Here is a 19,365-nt window from a genome sequence, read left to right as displayed (position 1 = left end):
TATGGATACCAGTCCTTGAGGTATCATATCTTTGCAATGTGTTAATAATGTTATGGCAGAATACTGTATGTCAGTGAAGAAGTCCATTGGCACACTCTCACAACTAGGCAGTCTTAAGACACAAACACAGCAGTGCCTTCCAGGGCACTCCTCACTGTKCTGGTTTGTRCTCGGTGACTTGACTTTCACTTTCTTCCTCGGTCCACACACGTTCCTCATTTCATTCTCTCTCTTCAGGACTTGTCATCCCTTCTTCTTGTCATCCCTCCTTTTTGTCATCCCTCCTCAGGACTTGAGCCCCATGCGGGCCATCAGCTGTTCATACACCGTCCATGCCATGGCAGCAATCATGGTCCTCCTCAGAGAACGTGGCACCCCACCCCGGAAGAACCCMTGAAACCCGTGCTCCTGAGAGAAAGAATGGCACATGTCAACTACTATTAATCAACCCATATGTTTTATTACACAGTGTGACACTGTGTGCAGGCTAGAGATCAGTATATAAACACATARWGACAACAGTTTAGCCTGACCCACATACGAACAACGTCAGTATATTATAACAGTGCTATTGCCCTAAGCATAGTGACAACGCTGTATTCAATAAAATACCCAGAGAGATAGTTACATTGTAAATGTATCGCACAGCATCTGCAGTCCTCCTGTACAGATGTGGGCTGACTTGGACGTGGGTTTTGACCACGTCAGCTGGCTGGGTGACCAGGGAAGCCAGGACCCCGGCCAGAATCCCACAGCTGAAGTTAGCCAGGGGKGKGTAGGGAGACGTGCTTATCTCTGGGAGGAAGAAACAGAGAGACACTATAAATTCCACTCCACAKCAAACAATTCACATTGAGACAGATACGTCAAAGTTATCAAATGTGGCTACTAGTGTAACCAGTACTACTGCTCTATGTTTATGTCATCGGCGTCCCCATACTGACATTTCAAAGTGATCGCTCACTAGTGAAACAAATACTAGTGTTGAGCATTAGTGTGGTGTGTGTCCGGTGTCCTGATACTGACCCTGTGGCAGAGTGTTCTTGCCCTGGCTGTAGAACATGACATAGAGGCCTGAGAAGGGAGCATCTCTGAGGAGGGTGGCGGTCAGCCCTGAGAACAGAGCTCRGGGTCCCTCTGTTTGACACACACTGCGCAAAGCKCCTGCCACGCTCACYTAGTTATACCTGCCACTCTGAAACAACAACAGACACTACAGTAAACACCCACACATTAAACAGTACTCATGTAGTTACTGTAATCATACAGTATACAGAAAAGTATTTATCTTTTCCTTCCTGCCCCTCCCCTCCGTCTCTCTAKCTGAACATACCTCAAAGCGAGTCTTAATGACAGTGACAGGTAGCATGCAGACCCCTGCCACAGTCCTGGCCCCAGCTCCCAGCAGCACAGACTCCATGGCCCCGGGGCCCTGCTCCAGGAAGTAGTGCTGCTTCAGAGAGTAGTAGGTGCTGAAGTAGATCCCTACGCCGGGGATGGTCCGCACAAATGACTGGAGGAGGAAGCAGAGCAGACATGCTGTCAGAGTCATATACTCAACACACAGATTCAACACAATGATGTGTTTCTATTTATATTATTGATCATAAAGAGAGGCCAACTTACTGGTGAGACCCCCTTCCAAAGTCCTATGAGCTTCTCTGTCCGTACAACACTTAAGAACACAGTCACCATCCCCACTCTTGCTGAACTGAAAGAGCGTAAAAGAGAGAGAAAGCCGTATTAACACACTGTCCTATGAAACGACCCAAAAGTTATTTTGCAACTACGCTTCATTTCAAAATAGCTGACGTGACTGAGTTGGTACTAGCATGCGGGCCATGTGGAACCAGCATMAGTTTTATGACTCTTTGGACTCTCAATGTTCAGATCTACAATCTACAATATTGCTTAGTCAATGAGGCGAGTCAATAGAGTAATGCAATGCTAGTGGGTCTCATGGTCTAGGACAAGACTGTAATCTAGAGCCAGAAAACTTACTACAAACGTAACCTCACCTGATTACTATGTGGAAGTATGTGGACTATGCTGTAGAGGTATTGACTGAGCCAGCTGAAGGCTACTCACCCAGGCTGCATGTTGCTGTGAAGGGTCTGCAGGCGGGTCTTGACCAGGTCCAGAGGCTGGAAGAGCAGGGTGGAGCATGTTCCACTGAGAGAGCCACACATAAAGGCTTTGAGAGCCGGGTGAGCCTGAAGGGAGAGACAAGCAGAGAGGGGAGGAAGGGAGAGTGATAACACCGATCACACACCAGTCACGGTAGAGTGCTCTTCAGTGAGAGCCCAAAGCATGATGGGCCTTATGATTGTTTACGATGGAAAGCTCCAGGCGGAGTGAGTCRTGGGAAATAGGACAAATGCACATACACTCGCTACAGTAATTCACATTACATAAATACCCACACAAGTAGTAAAAACAAACATTCAGACTCAAGAATATGAGTGACTACAACACAAAGCAATGATTGAAAAATTGTGTGTAAATTTAACATGGGACCACGAAGAGAACAGGCAAAAGGGCAAAGGACTCTCCATTGAAAAACTAAGATGCACCAACCCATGAACACGCACACTATTCCCCTCCCTGCAAGTGTCACCCTACATCAGGTATGTGTTATAATGCATTATCATAATTGGCATGCTTAGTTCTCTAAACAATCTGCCAACACAAACATCAACAAAGAACTGGATGGCTGCAGAAAAAGCATCATATACACCATACCCAGTCACTCCAATTTTCACTTGCTGTCATTACAGACAAAAAATAAGACGCCACACACACAATATACAAAACAACACACACATCCCTCCTACAGCCCACATCCCTACCTTCCCCGGGCTACTTTTCAGTGGCTGATCCTGTTTTTCCTGCATTTGTCCCTGTTTTCTTCCCCTCTCTGGCTAAGCTGTTATGAACTGTGGTGGGTTGTCAGGGCAAAAGCCTCCATCCTTCTCTTCACTTCTCTATAAGCTTTCCTCAGTTTCCCTTCACAAAGCAGCTTAATCCACTGGCGTATGTTTCCACTCTCTCTCACACACAACCTCTCAATGCTGCTTCTCTTACTCTACCCCTCATCTTTCTGCTTCCAGCTAATGCACATCTCTGCAAAATGCCATGCGTCATACAATGGAAATGTCAGTGTGTGTGTATGAGCGCATGCGCATGTTTTTGTATGTTCTGGCTTCCATAAAACAACTTATCACAGTTTACATTCTAGAGCATATGTTCTTAGGGTATGTGCTGCTCTAGAACTAGTGTAAAAGTGCTTTTATTTCCTTATCACTGGGCATGAATTCTAGTACATTTCAATGTCCTCAGCTCTGGTAAATGACTTGGTAGTTCCTGTACTGTGATGTAACATTGACAACCTGTACTCCTTCACTGGGAAGGACAACCTGTACTTCACTGAGAAACCCACACTTTCTCAACATGTCCCTGTCCCTCCCTTAATGAGGGTGCTATGGCAACAGCCCCCAACAGGGCTTGCTGACCAATGGCAGTGTTGGCACAGAGGAGGCTTGGCAAAGCCTTGCTCACTTGTTTGGCATGTCTATGAAGATTTAAGGTGGCATACCGGAGTTTGACCTACCTTCAGGGCAGAGGACAATAGAGAACTTGAAAACATAGAATATTCTAGAACAGCCTGAGAAAGTGCATAGTATGAAAGTGTCCTGAAACTTTCATTAGGTTAGAGGAGGGGTAAGGACAACTGGGTCAATCAACTATGTCACAGGATGGTAATGTGATTAACATAGGGGCTGGATTGAGAAAGTAGTCCTGGGTGACCCTGATCCAAAATCACAGCCTGACATAAAATACATGTGAAATCTTAACTGAGATATTAAATATTATAACCCAAGCCCTTAGACCACCGAAACCACATTAATAAAACACTGTACATGTACAACAGTCACTGAAGTTACTCTAGAATTATTGTCCTTCAGACTTTCACCATCAAATACTAAATGATCTATAAAAAACCTACTCACCAGAGACAGTTCCATGGTTATTTTGAAAGTTGAGAATAAATTCCAATCCAATAATGTTGTCCTTATATGATCAAAATCCTCTTTTGTCTTTTCCTCTTTTTGAATCACTTTCTCAGTCCTTACTCTGCCACTGTCCATTCAACTTTTCCAAACGCTCCTGCACAAGAGATTACAAGTGAAGATTTCAAGAATGGGCATTTCATCTGCACAATCCATTACATAACAGACAGAATAACTTTTCAAAACTGATATAGAATGTTACAGGCTGTAACTTAAAGCACGGGTGTTTTGCAATGTTGATACAGTGTGTCCCTTACAGCAGATACTGGAGAGCTGCACTGCCTCTGATTGATCCACCGAGGGGTTGGGGCACTCACCACAGCACAGACCCAATGTAGGAATCACCTGACACACACTATGGTTCCCATTTAAGACACACAGTTACTTATTAACTAATCAAAGATCACCACCCAGCACATTAGCATTACATACACCCTGATCACGCTGCACATGTTTCTCATGAGTGTGTGTGTGCACATCTGTGTGAGTGTGTGTATATGTCTCTGTGTGTGGTGTGAACATGTGTGTATATGTGGAGGGGGCCCTGAAGCCTCATGCTCTCAATAGTTTTTGAGGAGGCACAGGTGGCCAAATTAAGTTTGAAAGTGCTTTACTGTTTTTAATAATGTGTCCAGACTCCAGACCTTTAAATGTTGATATACATTTTTTATGGAATATGTTCTGCATTTCAAGACATTACTTTAAATGGGTACAGACAGACATCTCAATCGGCATACATCTATGTGACTGATTTTGTGAGAGAGTCAAGTGACTCAGCACACATTATATACATTGAAACAGATTAATACAATGAATGACTATTGTTAATGTAACACAGACATCGCTAAATGACTAGGTGCACACTCATTCAGCCAAAACTTAGCACGGGACTGGAATAGGAGTGATTATGATCCGGGGTTATAGAACTGTTGCAGAATCAGGACAGTACAGGAAAGACGGACAGGAATGAATTTGCACTCCCATGTCAACCTCTAATGTACATGTCGACTAACATTCAAGGTAGTTAAAAAATATTTATATTAATTTTAACAAATATGATCAACATTTATCACAGGTCTCACACTAGATAATTTTCAATCATGTTAAACAGAGGCCTACAGTGATCTTCTTTGGAACTATAAGCATCTCAGGATTCCCACGCAGGAATTTTGTCGTTTATGCCTCGTTCTCGTGCTAGTCGGAACTAGGAAACTCTGACAATTCTGACTTGGAAACATGAGCTCTGAGTTTCCAATTTGAAAGTACCAGAATCAACGAATAGTAAGCTCTAATACAAAACCCTAACAATCATGAACAGGATAGTTGTCAGAAGCGTTTCCCAGTCCAACAAAACATTTATACCGAGAATCGTACGTCTAATATTATTTTTATTAATTAGAATGAGAACACAACCCGAAGACAAGTTAGTTATAAAACGTGCACAATGAGAATGGAAACTCACATTTATAATTGCATAGGGCAAATAATTGAACTGGAGAATGGACAAAAGATGTAATCAACAGAAACAGGCATCTGTAATTATTTGATTAAATAATGATTAACAAGCAAGGGCCATTCGCTGAAATATTGTAGCTTACAATAGGCCGTTGTATTAACACAAAATACAAACGACATTCAGTTCTCACCCAAATCTGTCCATCCTTGTGCAATATTCTGTTTAAACCGGTTTAGACTTGCTTTATTATGCCGTTTGTCCTGGGGAACCATTGCAACTGGGATTTTTTTCAGAGTCAAGACTGTCCTCTTGTGGTCATGTCTGAGATCACGTTGCTAAGAAATAAAGACTACAGGACAATATTAGATCAGATAGTCTAGTGTATTGCCAGTTTAAAGAGGCAATCAGCAGTAGACACATTAACGCGAAATCCCAGCCCGTTTCAGTAAACAGCTGAGGGATGGGGCTGGAGGAATGTAACCACTCAAATTCATAGACAAAGCCACGGATGCAAGGACTGACCATCCATGATAACTTTTTTAGTTTTAACCATGTTTAGAGGCCATTTGTTTGTTTACATTTACTTTGAACAATGCTCATAAGGAATTTGTAAATTGTATTCTTTAAGAAATCAAATAATGTAAAATAATGCAGCAAGGTACAATTTTTTTTTAGGTAGTAACTGCTGATTGCCCCTTTAATATGGACATAAAAATTCTCAGGAGTCAATGGTTGCAGTTTAGAAAGCCATCTTTATTGCAATAATACCAACAATTCACAACTCAAGATTTCATTTTTCAGAGCTGCAGAGAAAATGAACGGTACAAAGTTGAGATTTATTTTTTTCTCTTTTATTTTTTGCTTCCAAGTGCGAGAGAAAGAGAGAGTGATCCTTTGTCTGTTATCCATCATTAATAATAACAAATTCCTCTCACTTCCCAGCAGTGTGAGAAAAAAAGGCAACCCTGAGCACAGCCTGCAGGGGTCAGTTCACCCAGACCTAAAGCACCTTCACTCATCTACCTCACCCCATCCCTTAAATACATGGGATTAACACCTGGCCAGGCATTTCAACAGGGAGTCATTTTACCAATCTTTCTGTCAGAGAAAGTAAATATGCCATCAGGATATCATMTGATGTGTTAGACTACGGCGCTGCAAAATTTAACAACGTCCCACTCATCCCAACATGCTTTATTCTGTTCAACCACCCCTATACCCCGCCAAGCAGTGCTCTGAGAATACAGCGTGTCGTGAGTAATAAAGTACCCCACCACCCCGTAACCGTCGCCCTGCGCATCAATAAAAACATTGATAGTAGTAAAGAAATACGTGGATCCAGGAAATAACAACCTTGAACAGTAGAATTTGACTGTAAGGCTTTAGTGTGTGTTGGCATGAATACAGTTGCAGTTACTCTGAATTAGTCTTTTCTTGTTTGAAGTGCATCTGCCGTCTATCAATGTCTTCAATTTAATGCACCAATGCAGTGGTCTATCATTTCTAATCCAGAGTCATACATCTCAGTGCAAAAATAAGACAATGTTTGTCAGCACAAATCAAATGTTTGTACATGAATGCGTTTCTCTAATTCTGTGTGTGCGTCTATAGATATAATTTTCTTAAGCCCAAAAGCATATTCATGTTTTAAGTACTATCCGCAGCCAAATTAATACGGTACAATTGAGCACATAAACCTCCATTATAAACTGAGGTGAGAGCGAGCGAGAGCCATAATAGACGTGTAGTACTTTCATACTTAACCATTATAAAAACTTTAGCATAAAATACAAATCTATAGATTGCGATATTACTTTGGTCCCCTTCGAGTAATCCTTCTTCATTTCGTTRGTTCTTGCTTCAGTTAGAAAAAGATCCCAAAAAAAGACTATTTCTAATGGAATGTTTCCTTACAAAAATATCATTAATTTTTTCCCCAGAGAATGAAGCAGGAGAAAATAAATTTGGCCCACAAGTTTGTATGAGTTATGTCAGTGTGGTGATTGTCTGAAGTACTGTTGTATTGGCTTGTATGGAATATAAGTGTACATAGATTGTCAAGTCTCCCATTAAAAAGAGAGACTGAGGTTTGGCTGTGAAGTATATTTACTGCCTCTAAATCATACAGTATCATGATGTTTGTGTCCCTCTAAGTGCATGCGTTACTTTAAGTGGTATGTGTGAGTTTGTGTGTGTTCCATGACTGTTGCASTTCAATCCTATGGACAGCAGGGAACACTGGCTGTTCATTCAGGCTTGGGCTCAGGGGTCTCGCTCTTGGGCTCGCTCTCCTCATCGCTCTCAATGCCTGCGCGGCTGACAATGCGGCGCATGGTGAAGGGGAGGTCCCCACGCCTGGAACAGAGATGGTAGAGATCAGTGATTAAGGCAGAGAGATCGTGACTAGGGCACAGCACATACCATGGAGGGCCAAAAAAAAGAGGCCCTCTGCTACATTACTGATCATATATCCTCAGAGGGAATGTGATTGAAACATACATTGTAAATGCAAGTATGCTGTGTAGGMTGCTTGTACAGAKGGRTTCATTTACAACCGAGTCAGTGCATTAGCATTTAGTCCYGTTGGGGAATGGAGGTGTACGTACCTGAGCTTGCTCTTGAGGGTGCTGACTTCGCGGTTCATGGCATCAGCTGACTCGGTGGCGTCCTCCAGCTCCCTTTGCAGTTTCCTTCGGTTGGCGTTGGCTCTTTGGGCCTCCTCCTCAGACTCCTCAAGCTGCCTCTTCAGCTGCTTCATACGAGAGTTCAGCTTGTCCGACTGTGTACACACACACAAGCATTAGCATCAAGTACCAAGGTGGATGCTACATATAGGTGGTGGATAGGGTGAGTTCCAAGACAATGTAAAGTACAAAGAGATGTAGTGTGAAAGCTTTATATAAATGTAGTCCATTAAATCATTCACATACTTTCAAAATAGGGGGAAATAGAGACTAAGTTTGCTGGTGTAAAGCTGTTGGGCTTGTGTTGAAGCTTGTTTTCCGAGCCCTGACCTGGTCTTTGTACTGCTCTGTGTTGCGTCTCTCGTCGTCCACCGCGAGGACGACCTCCTTTAGCTTCTTCTCTGTGCGGCGCACCAGCTTGGACGCCTGCTGCCTCTCCCTGTGGAAAGACACATTTGGGTCACATGGACAGGCTGAAACTTCTACTTAACTTCTCTATGGCTTGTGGGATTTTCACCATCTGATCTCACCCATGCTGCAATTTCAGTAATTTTATGCATTATGCAGAGCACAGGAGATGTGGGTTATCTGAATGAGGATGCAGGTGGTCTAAGGTCAGGCTCAGACCCACTCACCTGGTCTCGATGTCCACCTGCTCCTCCAGCTGGGCGATCTTGGCCTCCAGGGCGGCAATAGTGGCCTTGTACTTGGACTTGACMGTTCCCTCCAGCTCCTGCAGCTTCAGCTTCAGCTCCTTGTTCTGGCGCTCCWSCTGGGAGCGGGCCCCCTCCAGGCGCTGGGAYGTACTGCGCTCTGCCGTCAGCTCCACAGTCATCTGGTCAGTCTGACAGAGACAGGGGGTTAAACTGCCTGACCCACCTTATCATTAGAAGTACACTATCCCAGTCTGTACACATGGGGCATGAAAGTCAATTGCCGTCCTTGGCTGTCCTACCTGCAGCAGAGCTCTCTTCAGCCTATCGTTGACCAGCTCAGTGTTACACTGCTCCTCCTCCAGCTCCTCCTCCAGCTGTGCGATACGAGCCTCCAGTCTCCTTTTCTCCTCCGCAATCAGAGCACTGAGGGGAAGAGGAAAGGGGGGAAAGAAAGATGAGGGGGAGAGAGGAAGGGATAGACATTTAGGTCATTAGAAGCAGAGATAAACAGTAGGTTATGAAAGAAAATGAAAATGGTTCCTACTTCTTGGCGGCCTGGTTGTTGATCTCATCCTGCAGCTCGTCTCTCTCTTGCTGGGCCTGTCTCTTTACACGCTCTGCAGAAGCCAGCTCCTGGGGGGAGGGGTGTCAGAGTGTGTGTAAGAACCAAAGCGTGTGCGTGGGACAAATCCTAACTTGAGATAAGCTCTCATAACTACCTTTCCACATTAATCATGATTCCAGTGGAGGATTTGTGCAAAAGTTTGAGTTATGTGCAAATACAGTTTCTCACAGTAGGATTTATAAAGAGTTACAGAAGTAGGTTTTGTATTGTTTGGGAGGGCGAGGTGTCAGGTGAGAATAAAACGAGAGACTAGTGTGAGATGGTCAGGTGAAGGGCAGCAGCAGCGCAGACTGACCTCTGTCATCTGGATCATGTCGGCCTCCATGCTCTTGAGCTTCTTCTCGTTCTCCTTGGCCTGGGCCATGATCTCGTCTCTGGACATACGAGTGTCCTCCAGCTCCCTCAGCAGCTCCTTCATCTGGGCCTGGTGGAGAGGGAGAGGTTCAAAGCATATTTCTATCAAACTATTCACCATCTGCATGCATCTTGATTAGAATAGAATGTGGTCATGGTATAAAAACAATAGTCAGAAGCTGGTGATAATTTAATTGGTTGTTACCTGGAGCTTCTTAAGCTGTTTGAGGGCCTCATCACGGTTCTTGTTGGCCATGTCGATGGCTGCCTCCAGCTCCTTCAGGTCCAGCTCCAGCTTCTTACGGGCTGCCACGGCAACAGAGCGCTGCTTCCTCTCATCCTCCAACTCCAACTCCATCTCCCGCACCTGAGGACCAGAGAGATTCAAGCTTTCAATCACTGGACTGCATGTCCCATCATGCAGTGGACAAATAACACAGTAAGGAACCACTACCTGCAAAGTCAAACCTGTAGCTACTAGTGTACCTGTTTGACCAGCTGTCTCTTCTTCTCCTCGCCCATCTCATCTCGTCCTGCCAGGTCTCTCTCGTATTGGGCCTTCATGGCCTGCATGTTGACCTCCAGACGCAGCTTGGCGTCCTCCGTGGCCTGCAGCTCGTCCTCCAGCTCCTCCAGCTGAGTRCTCATCTCCTCCAGCTGCTGCTCCATGCCACGCTTGGACTTCTCCAGCTCGTGTACCTGAAGGAGAATAGTGGAGATTGTGATGAGAAATAGGACTTTGGGACCAGTATGAAAACAGAGGATTTGAATTGATTTCTACCTAGAACAATTCAACCCCCCCCCCCAAAAAAAAGTGACACTAGGCTGTCTTACACTCTTGCCAACGTCGTCCTTGGAGGAGACCAGGTCCTCCATCTCAGCACGGAGCAGCTTGTTGGCGCGGTCCATCTCATCCTTCATGTCAATGAGGGATTCCAGCTCGCGGGTCAGAGCCAGGGCCCGGGTCTCCTTTTCCCTGGCCTCAGCCTCAGCCTTGTCCCTCTCCTCAGCATAGCGGCATGAGATGGTCTTCTCCTCAGCCAGCATCTAGAAGTAAAATGGAGGAATGTCATACTATACTTCAAGACCCAGATTTTTCCCTAATAGTTACAGATCTTCAGAATCAACCCTTCCAACTAGTTTAACCCCCCCAGTTTGAGTGAATTAAATTGTGGACAGTAACTAGGTTTCCTAGAACCTTTATGCGAGTACATGTCTGGTAAAAAAAAAAAGTGACAGACCTGATGGAAACCGCAAATCTGTTGACAACTCAAAATACACTAGACAAGATGTGATCTTTTTGTGTCTAAAATTAATTATGCGAGAAATGGTGAAACACCTTTATCCACAAATATTGATATAGTAACCAGCATATCGAAGTAAACTTGGAGTAACGCGATGACGTGTGGTCSTCCCACTATGACTCAGGAAAGCATACAGTTTACTAGGTTAGATTAAATAAGTTGGGATGAATTTCACAGGGTGGTGAAAGTGCACAGTAATGAYCTTGATGCTCCTTTCCAATAAATATTGAGGGTCTTACTCTTATTATTCTGGTGACATGGTCGATGCCTGGCTGCCATTTAACAAATAAAAATCTTAACTTTCCTGTCCATAATAACCTTTTGTAGGCAGCTTACCCGCACTGTATCTGCGAGCTGTAGGCTAAAGCGCCCGTATCAAGGCCAGAGCGGGCACATTCGTTATATAACGCCCCCCCAAAAATGAGGACAAAACCATTAGAGTTGAAAATGCCAAGGAAACCCATTTAACGGAACTTTCTTTGTTTCCCTCGGTACATGGGAATTTACCCACAAAAGTTATTTTTATGTGCACCATGTCGTCCCGTACAGCCTTTTATTCACAACAAGTCAATTTGGTGGAAACATCTCTGCTGGTAAAATGCAGATTGTTTTTATGCAGATTTTTGAATATTTGCATGAAAATCTGCCACCAATTAGATGGAAACCTAGCTAGTGTTACTACTAACCTGGTCGAACTTCTTCTGCTTCTTCTCCAGGTTGGTTACGATCTGTCTGAGGTGGTCCTGGTCCACCACCATGTCATCCAGCTCCTGCTGCAGACGAGTCTTGGTCTTGTCCAGTTTCTCAAAGGCACTGCACTTCTCCTCCATCCGCTGGCCGAGKCCCTCCAGGTCCCTCTGCAGCCTCTTCTTCCCCTCCTCTGCGCTCTCCAGACAGCCCGCCTCCTGCTCAGACTTCTTCTTAATCTCTGCCAACTATAGGGGGACACCGCTTGTCACTCAAACATTCTGTGGTGCGGTTTATGGTTCTAGTGATGTGTTGAACAAAAACATTCTAATAGCACATTTGCATCAATCCAATGTTAAGGTGTATGTTGCTGTAAGTGTGTATACCTGAGCCTGCACGGTGAGCAGCTGCTTCTCCACATTCCTCTTGCCCTCCTCCTCCTCCTCCAGCTGTTCTCTCAGAGTGTTCTGTTCATCCTCCAGCTGACGCAGACGAGTGCCCATGGACAGCTTCTGACGAGTCTCCTCCTGGAGCAGCTCCTGTAGGTAGAAGAGAAAGACCGGCACAGTTATAGCAGCTTAATGACTGAGCTTTTACAACCATGACAAAACTAGTGCAATATTGAATACRTGGATCTGTTGTAGTCTATGGAGTACTGTACCTGCACATCCTGCAGCTGAGACCCCACAGTAGAGCAGTCCTTGGACGCTTTGATGGACTTACCCTCCACCTCACTGAGCAAGCCATTGACAGTCTCCAACTCAGCCTGGGGAGGAACACAAGAACCAAAATAGTCATCAACATGGGCCTTACAGCTAGTGTACAGGCCARATGCTCCAAATCMTACCRGAAAMGAYATTAATYGTACTYTACCTGCATCTTGGCCACTCTRTCTGCCAGCTCAATCCTCTGGCGCTCGCTCTCTCCGTGTTTGACCTGTAGCTCTTGGACCTGGCCCTCAGCCTTCTTCCTGCGGTGCTCAGAGTCTCCTTTCCCCTGCATCAGGGTCTGCAGCTCAATGGCCAGCTCGTTACGCTCACTCTCCAGGGCCTGCTTAGTCTTGTCCACCGACACCTTGTTCTGTTAGGGGAGGGGTACAGAACACCAGGGGTCAGTGCATGTACAGATACTGTAATACACAGGAATTCTTGAGGGTGTGTGTGTATATATATATATATCTATCTCTCTCACTCTCTTGGCCTGCTCCAGTTGCTCGTTGAGCTCGTCGAAGGCCTGGCTTTGTTTCAGTCTCATCTCCAGCACCTGCTGCTCGTGGACCTTGGCTTCATCCTCTAGAACCTTCTTCAGCTGGTTCACCTCAGTCTCACGCTTTGTCCTGACAGACAGAAGTAGAGAAACGAAGGAAAGAGGGAATTGGAAATTGTCAGATTGTGAGCTAAGCTAAATACTGGGAATCAAGGAAAATAATGGAATMTGAGAATCTGAGAATTGTCATCAACTCATGAAATCATTTTTCTAGAAAGTCAACATGAAGGCATCTAAATAGCATCCACTGTGTGTCATCTTATTTCACAATAAAGCAGTTTCATTGAAACTTATGTAACTTATCTCCTCCGGGTGTCAGTACCTGAGCTCTTGCTGGGCAGCGGTGGAGTCCAGTGTGTCCTCCAGCTCAGTCTTGAGGGCCTCCAGCTCCTCTCCCAGGTCCCTGCGGTTCTTCTCAGCRTTGGTGCGTGCAGCCCTCTCTAGCTCCAGGTCCTCCTGCAGCTCAGACAGCTGGGCTTCCATCTCCCGGATCTTCTTTTGGGCCAAGTTCTTCTGGGCTGCCTCCTCCTCAATCCTGAGGGGAGGAGGAGGAAAATGGAGGGTGTAATAACATTCATTATGCCATGAAAATACAATTTACAGAGTGATCACACTAAAGCCACCATGTATGTATGTATGTATGTATGTATGTATGTATGTATGTATGTATGTATGTATGTATGTATGTATGTATGTATGTATGTATGTATGTATGTGATTGATTGCAGAGATCCCACCTGGCCAGGGCTGCCTGCAGCTCCTCCTCCTTCTTGGCCAGCTGGGCGCGGAGCTCAGCGATCTGGGCCTGCAGCTCAGCTATCTGGTCAAGGAGATCAGTAGAGTCTCCCTCCAGCTTACGCCGGTTCTTCTCCAGCTCCTGACGGCCCTTCTCCTCCCTGCGCAGGCGGTCTAATAGAGAAGGAGAAAGTGTTAWGGAGAAATAWYAGCAACTTGGTCAACATGGTGTGTGCTCCACCTACCCTCTAGGTCAGTGATCATGGCCTCGTGTTTGTTCTTGAGTTTCTGAAGGCTCTTGGACTTCTCCTCCTCCTCAGTCAGGTTAGAGGTGATATCGCAAGAGTACTGGTCTCCTCCATTGAGCTGTTTCTCCTGTGAGATCAACACACCAACACAACCAGGAGTTCACAAACATCCAATTCGATTTCCTATACCATACACCCATTCTGCCTATATTTGGTTGATACGAGAAAACCTTCATGAGTTTGTGTTCTGGGTCTTCCAGAACCAACGTGCCTCCTCGATCTTCTTCAGCTTGGAGGTCTGTGGTCACCTTCTCCAGCTGAGCAAGTCTCTGGCCTGGCAGCTCTCCTCCTCATGCGCGAACTCTGCTGGCTCCAGGTCCTACACACACACAGGAGGGGAAAGAGTTCAGCTACAGTGTTGTACCGCCATGGCTGCACACAAAGTGTGTGTTGGTTTGTGTGTTGGTCCTCACTGTGATGGTCCGTTGCCCAGAGGCATTCTCTTTTCTTCTTTCTCTGTTGCAGAATGTGTGGCTCTCTCCTCCTCTCCACCCACTCTGGCCTTCCAGGTCAAGGAAGGACCTCAGCGCCTGTCTTCAGTGGCCAGACGCGGATCTCCATTCTCCTCAGCCTCGGCACACAACTCCGTCTCGCGCGCTGCAGCTGCTCCTGCAGGGCCTGCTTCTCGGCACTCAAACTGGGGAGACAGAAACAATATGTGTTACGGATTCAAGAATGCATTTTCAAGTAGCTTTGAGCAATAATCAACATGTCACTTCAGGGCTGTTTCAGCTGAATGGAGCGTCCTCCATCGTACCACTGGTGCTTTTGACCTCCATTCTCCTGCAGCTGTATTCGACTCAGCAGACTCCTGCCTCTCCTACACGTCTTTGCTCAGCTCATCTATCCTTGGCCTGCAAATTTCTCCTCAATACCTGCCTTGCTCACCTGTCAAGCAGGGCTTCCACCTGGGGGTGAGATGGGACAGTTCAGAAGGGAGATAAGAAGAAAGGCAGTTTGTACGTCAGTATTCCCGCGGGTTTTGTCTCAGATCGAGTTAGCATTAGTATAGGAACATGATAGAGACAATAAGCTATAATGTGGACCCTTGGCGAAGAGTCTCCACCACTGCCAGTTTCCTGAGTTGAGGTAGGCTATAAACAGTTCTCTCTGGATCATCCTTCATGCTCAGTCAGCTGCTTGCTGTTCTTACTGCAAAGGCCTGCAGAGAGCAAGCGGAGAGACGAGAAACCACTTGGTAATTCTTCTCAACCAGTTAAGAACATGAATTCAGAACGTTCACTGCCAAGCCATATTGAATAGGACAGTTGGAGTCAGGGGGTGCTCCTACTTGCGGGCCACGTAGCTCGCTGCAACCAGCCTGGAAGCTGCATTTGATGACATCAGTGATCTTCACTGTCTCTCTTCTCTCCTCCATGCCGTGAGCCTAGCACTCCAGCCCTGAAGAACACCTTCACTCTGACCAATCCTTGAACAGGTCTGGACCTCCAGCATCCAGGCTTTTTCATCTGACATGGAGGCGTGATGGTTGTATACAACTTCACGTAAACTGACAACACTTCATCTCTTCATTCTAAAATGAGTGACAATGTAATGGTAGGAACCAAGATAAATAATGCCCCTTCTCTCTTACCATGAGCACACAGGCCTGTTTTGCCATCCATTGAAGTCCCGTTGGGCATTGGAGTTGAAAGGAGTGTAGGGATTTCATACCTTGATAGATGAGACAAAAGGTATATGCATGGGATCACATCCCGTTGGACTCAACCTCACTAAAAGCAACATACACAAGCATGATGAAACCAAATAATTAGAGGTTTAAGTTGGGGGAACTTGGTTTCGAAATCGAGCTGATGGAGTACAGCACAATGCGAGTGATACAGTACTCTGACTTGGATCAATACGTCTGGGAAAGTACGATCTGGAACGGTCTGCACGATCCCCCTCAGAACACCACTACACCTCAAGCTGTCCAGAACCAGGTGGGGTCTAAGCTTACCAGCCTGTAAAGGGAGGAAGAAAGGGAACATGTTTAGATGTTAAATAAAAAAAGCTGCCAAAGATAACACCACTAAGCATCAAGCTGGGGTGCCGATGATGCGTAATGGTGTTGAGGGCATCTTGAGAGAAACTATTGTTTGGATGGTTTCACTGGTGAGTTGATCACTGGTACCTCTTCTCGTGGTCTTGGGGATGGCACTGCAGCGACGAAGTTGGGTTGGTGTTCCTCAGAGTGGCCATGAGCTTGGACAGCTGCTCCTTGTAAAGCTGGCCCACCGTGCGGAACATGCCCTTACGGGTCTTAAAGGCACCAGGCATCTCAGACATCCCTGCAACCTTATCCAGGCCCACGATACGATCCACTGAGAAGGGATGAAGACGGAGAAGAAAAAGAGGAGAGGAGAAAGGTTGACGTGAGACAAGAGGCTTTCACATTTTTMAATATCTAACCAGGCAAACTCCACACAGTGAAAACAAACCACAACATAAAACACATGAAGCAGAGTATAATGGTGATGAGGGGATCCCATCTCTCCATGGGGGATGGCMAGAGAGATGACTGACGGGTTCAAAACCAGTGACACCACAATACTGCATCAATGCAGAGAAGACAAATACAGTAGGAAGGGGGATTTGGGGAATGAGAGGGGTCACAAAATGCCAGTGAAGCGTGGGGGGAGGGGGATCACACTAGAATGAGACGCAACTCGATGCAGTGAGTGAWGGGTGTGTGTGGGTGTGTGTACACCTAACTGCTTACACTATGCGACCATCTTAATATGTCAAATGTGTGGTGCGAACTGACATATGTGGAAATCAATGTTTGTGACAAACTGTGCATTTGTGGGCATGTTTTTATTGGTGACGACGGAACCAAACCCATGCAGTATATACCCATTGCTGCAGTACCCATGAGCAACACCAGGGGTCCCAAACCACACTATTACACAGAGGGAGAGAGGAGAGTCCAATGAAAGTGCAACAAGTGGTAGATCTCACTGCACTCAGAGCTGGGGGACGGTCATTACAACCCCTTGTAAAAATAGATCTGATAAATCAACATTGAGCCACAGGGAAAACAGGGTATGAGTACAGGATAAAAACATAGGCAGTTGATGCTGAGATGAGGGAAAGGTTCATATTAGAGTGAAGAGAAGGATGAGCAGAATGAGTAAATAAAGGAGACTGAAATTATGAAAAAGAAAGTCACCTGAATCTGAGTGGAGAAAAGGAAAACGCTGATAAAAATAAGCTCTCTGAGACCTCTGTACCTCTGAGACCCAGTAAGAGGGAGAATAACAGACAAAAATGGGCCATACAGAGGAACAGATGGATAGAAATCAAAACAGAGTGAACGGGTAAGAACAAAGGTCCAGACACCAGACATTGGATACGAGACAAGAGAGAAAAGTGGATATGAGACAGGAAGAGACCCTTCACTGAAAACATAGCAGCAATTCCCAGCATGAAGGTTAATCCACTTAAGTCTGTTCTTCTTTCTGGTTGCTAACTCCATATCATTGGCTGCACTCACCGTCCTTCCACAGTTCAGACACAAACTTGTCAGTGGACTGGTTGAGCAGCGTGGCCACGTTGTCGTTCAGAGGGTCCATGTTCTTCATCAGCCACTCGTCAGCCTTGTAGTCCACCTGAGGAGACGGCACACCATATAGACAATAGTATTACACAAGGTTTGCCTGGGACATGATGTCCAAGGGCACACAGTTTAAGCAGAGTCTAAACTTCGCCTTCATTACTGGTCCGTTTACCTTGCCGGCGTAGTGAATGATGCAGAAGTCAGCCTCATCTTTCAGTTTCTTGGGCTTGTGGAACTTGGAGTGGGTGCCCTGCTCCTGCAGGACCTTCTCCACAAAGCTCTTGTCAGTGGCTTTGGGGAACCAGCACTCCTCATCCAAAAGGGCCAGGATACCAGGGGGGCTAGCCTGAGGGAGAGCAGAGAACAAGGCTTACAGGGAGACCAGGGAGCCTGGAGGTGCAGCATTGCATGGGACTGAACTGAAAGATGGAGGGAGGGGAAAGAGATAAAAAGAGGTGGCAGGTGGAGAGAGATCTGGGAGAAAGGGATGAGACTGTAGGAAGTGAGAGGTTAACCAGGAGGTACATACAGGGAAGGGTGGAGTGAGAAAGGGAGTATACAGTACATGATTAAAGGTAGGGAGATACAAAGGGTCATAGGGGTAGACTCACAGGCTTCTCGATGAGGTCGATGCAGGGCTGCAGGTCCAGGCCGAAGTCGATGAAGCTCCACTCGATGCCCTCCCTCTGGTACTCCTCCTGCTCCAGGATGAACATGGTGTGGTTGAACAGCTGCTGCAGCTTCTCATTGGTGTAGTTGATGCACAGCTGCTCAAATGAGTTCAGCTAGAYGAGAAAGAAATTGTCAGAAAGTGCATTCACCATCATGAACAGAAACTAAGTGGCTCAAGTGTCTATTTGTCCCCTTTTCCTAATCTGCAGTGATGTGAAAGAACTAGACAGGTGAAAATAGATTCCCTGTAGGCATCCACCCAAATTTCACCTCCATTCTGTCTTTCTAGATAAGTGGAGATTGCGAGAGATCACTTTAAACAAATATACCCTRTGGGTCTTACTCAAAACATTGTAATCGCTTTGGTCTTTCCCCCACTCCAGTTTACCTCAAAGATCTCAAAGCCAGCAATGTCCAGGATGCCGATGAAGGAGGCTCCCTGTCTCTTGGTCTTGTCCAGGGCCTTGTTTATCCTCATCACCAGCCAGCGGAACATCCTCTCATAGGTGGCCTTGGCCAGGGCCTCCACTGCAAACTCAGCCTGTTCCTGGGTCTGGGCCTTCTGCACGTAGTCCCTGCCCACCTTGATACGGGGGGACAGGATGGCACGGGTGAAGTCTGTCACGCTCATGCCCATCAGGTGGCACACCTTCTGAGCAGCTGTGACATGGAGGGATGGGGGACGGAGAGATGAGGTTGAGAGGGAGGGATCCCCCCAGGGAATAACAGTTTGATGCCTACAGCAGTGCATGGAACTAGACTTTGAAATAAAAAATAATTCTGGTGGACTGAAGTGTATAATCTGCTGGTCAGTAGAGTGTAATTGACAGATACTATGATCTCCTTTTTAGGATCAAACCAGCCCACATAAAGGTTTGCTGTACCCGTGTCGTCAGGCATGGAGGCCTGGTCTGAATGGCGCTCCTTCTTAAAGCTCATGTTGCCCAGCTGGAGCACGGAAGACACCACCTTCAGCAGACCTGCATGAG

General features: G+C 46.0%; 1 protein-coding gene and 1 pseudogene across 1 annotated transcript in view; both read right to left on the bottom strand.

Moving 5' to 3' along the window:
- Positions 1 to 187: 187 nt before the first annotated feature.
- On the bottom strand, positions 188 to 5,807 carry LOC111980499 (mitochondrial glycine transporter B-like; annotated as a pseudogene).
- Positions 5,808 to 7,190: 1,383 nt separating this feature from the next.
- LOC112075643 (myosin-9) overlaps positions 7,191 to 19,365 on the bottom strand; it is a 31,008-nt gene continuing 18,833 nt past the window's right edge. Inside the window, exons 11-38 of the mRNA XM_070440991.1 lie at positions 19,261 to 19,356; positions 18,765 to 19,036; positions 18,316 to 18,489; positions 17,877 to 18,050; positions 17,642 to 17,756; positions 16,280 to 16,469; positions 16,106 to 16,109; positions 15,299 to 15,307; positions 15,034 to 15,053; positions 14,668 to 14,782; positions 14,083 to 14,212; positions 13,840 to 14,011; positions 13,425 to 13,637; positions 13,028 to 13,172; positions 12,710 to 12,916; positions 12,498 to 12,602; positions 12,223 to 12,375; positions 11,836 to 12,084; positions 10,680 to 10,892; positions 10,332 to 10,544; positions 10,051 to 10,212; positions 9,787 to 9,915; positions 9,411 to 9,499; positions 9,166 to 9,289; positions 8,846 to 9,054; positions 8,541 to 8,649; positions 8,133 to 8,305; positions 7,191 to 7,881 (exon numbers count right to left, since the gene is read on the bottom strand). Coding sequence (XP_070297092.1) covers positions 7,773 to 7,881; positions 8,133 to 8,305; positions 8,541 to 8,649; positions 8,846 to 9,054; positions 9,166 to 9,289; positions 9,411 to 9,499; positions 9,787 to 9,915; positions 10,051 to 10,212; positions 10,332 to 10,544; positions 10,680 to 10,892; positions 11,836 to 12,084; positions 12,223 to 12,375; positions 12,498 to 12,602; positions 12,710 to 12,916; positions 13,028 to 13,172; positions 13,425 to 13,637; positions 13,840 to 14,011; positions 14,083 to 14,212; positions 14,668 to 14,782; positions 15,034 to 15,053; positions 15,299 to 15,307; positions 16,106 to 16,109; positions 16,280 to 16,469; positions 17,642 to 17,756; positions 17,877 to 18,050; positions 18,316 to 18,489; positions 18,765 to 19,036; positions 19,261 to 19,356 — 4,073 coding nt within the window. The 3' untranslated portion in view covers positions 7,191 to 7,772. The remainder of the gene's footprint in view (positions 7,882 to 8,132; positions 8,306 to 8,540; positions 8,650 to 8,845; positions 9,055 to 9,165; positions 9,290 to 9,410; positions 9,500 to 9,786; positions 9,916 to 10,050; positions 10,213 to 10,331; positions 10,545 to 10,679; positions 10,893 to 11,835; positions 12,085 to 12,222; positions 12,376 to 12,497; positions 12,603 to 12,709; positions 12,917 to 13,027; positions 13,173 to 13,424; positions 13,638 to 13,839; positions 14,012 to 14,082; positions 14,213 to 14,667; positions 14,783 to 15,033; positions 15,054 to 15,298; positions 15,308 to 16,105; positions 16,110 to 16,279; positions 16,470 to 17,641; positions 17,757 to 17,876; positions 18,051 to 18,315; positions 18,490 to 18,764; positions 19,037 to 19,260; positions 19,357 to 19,365) is intronic.

The sequence above is a fragment of the Salvelinus sp. IW2-2015 genome, unplaced genomic scaffold (assembly GCF_002910315.2).
Source record: "Salvelinus sp. IW2-2015 unplaced genomic scaffold, ASM291031v2 Un_scaffold3311, whole genome shotgun sequence".
Taxonomy (NCBI): domain Eukaryota; kingdom Metazoa; phylum Chordata; class Actinopteri; order Salmoniformes; family Salmonidae; genus Salvelinus; species Salvelinus sp. IW2-2015.
Note: the sequence above shows the minus strand (reverse complement) of the source record. Positions and strands in the feature narration are given on the sequence as shown.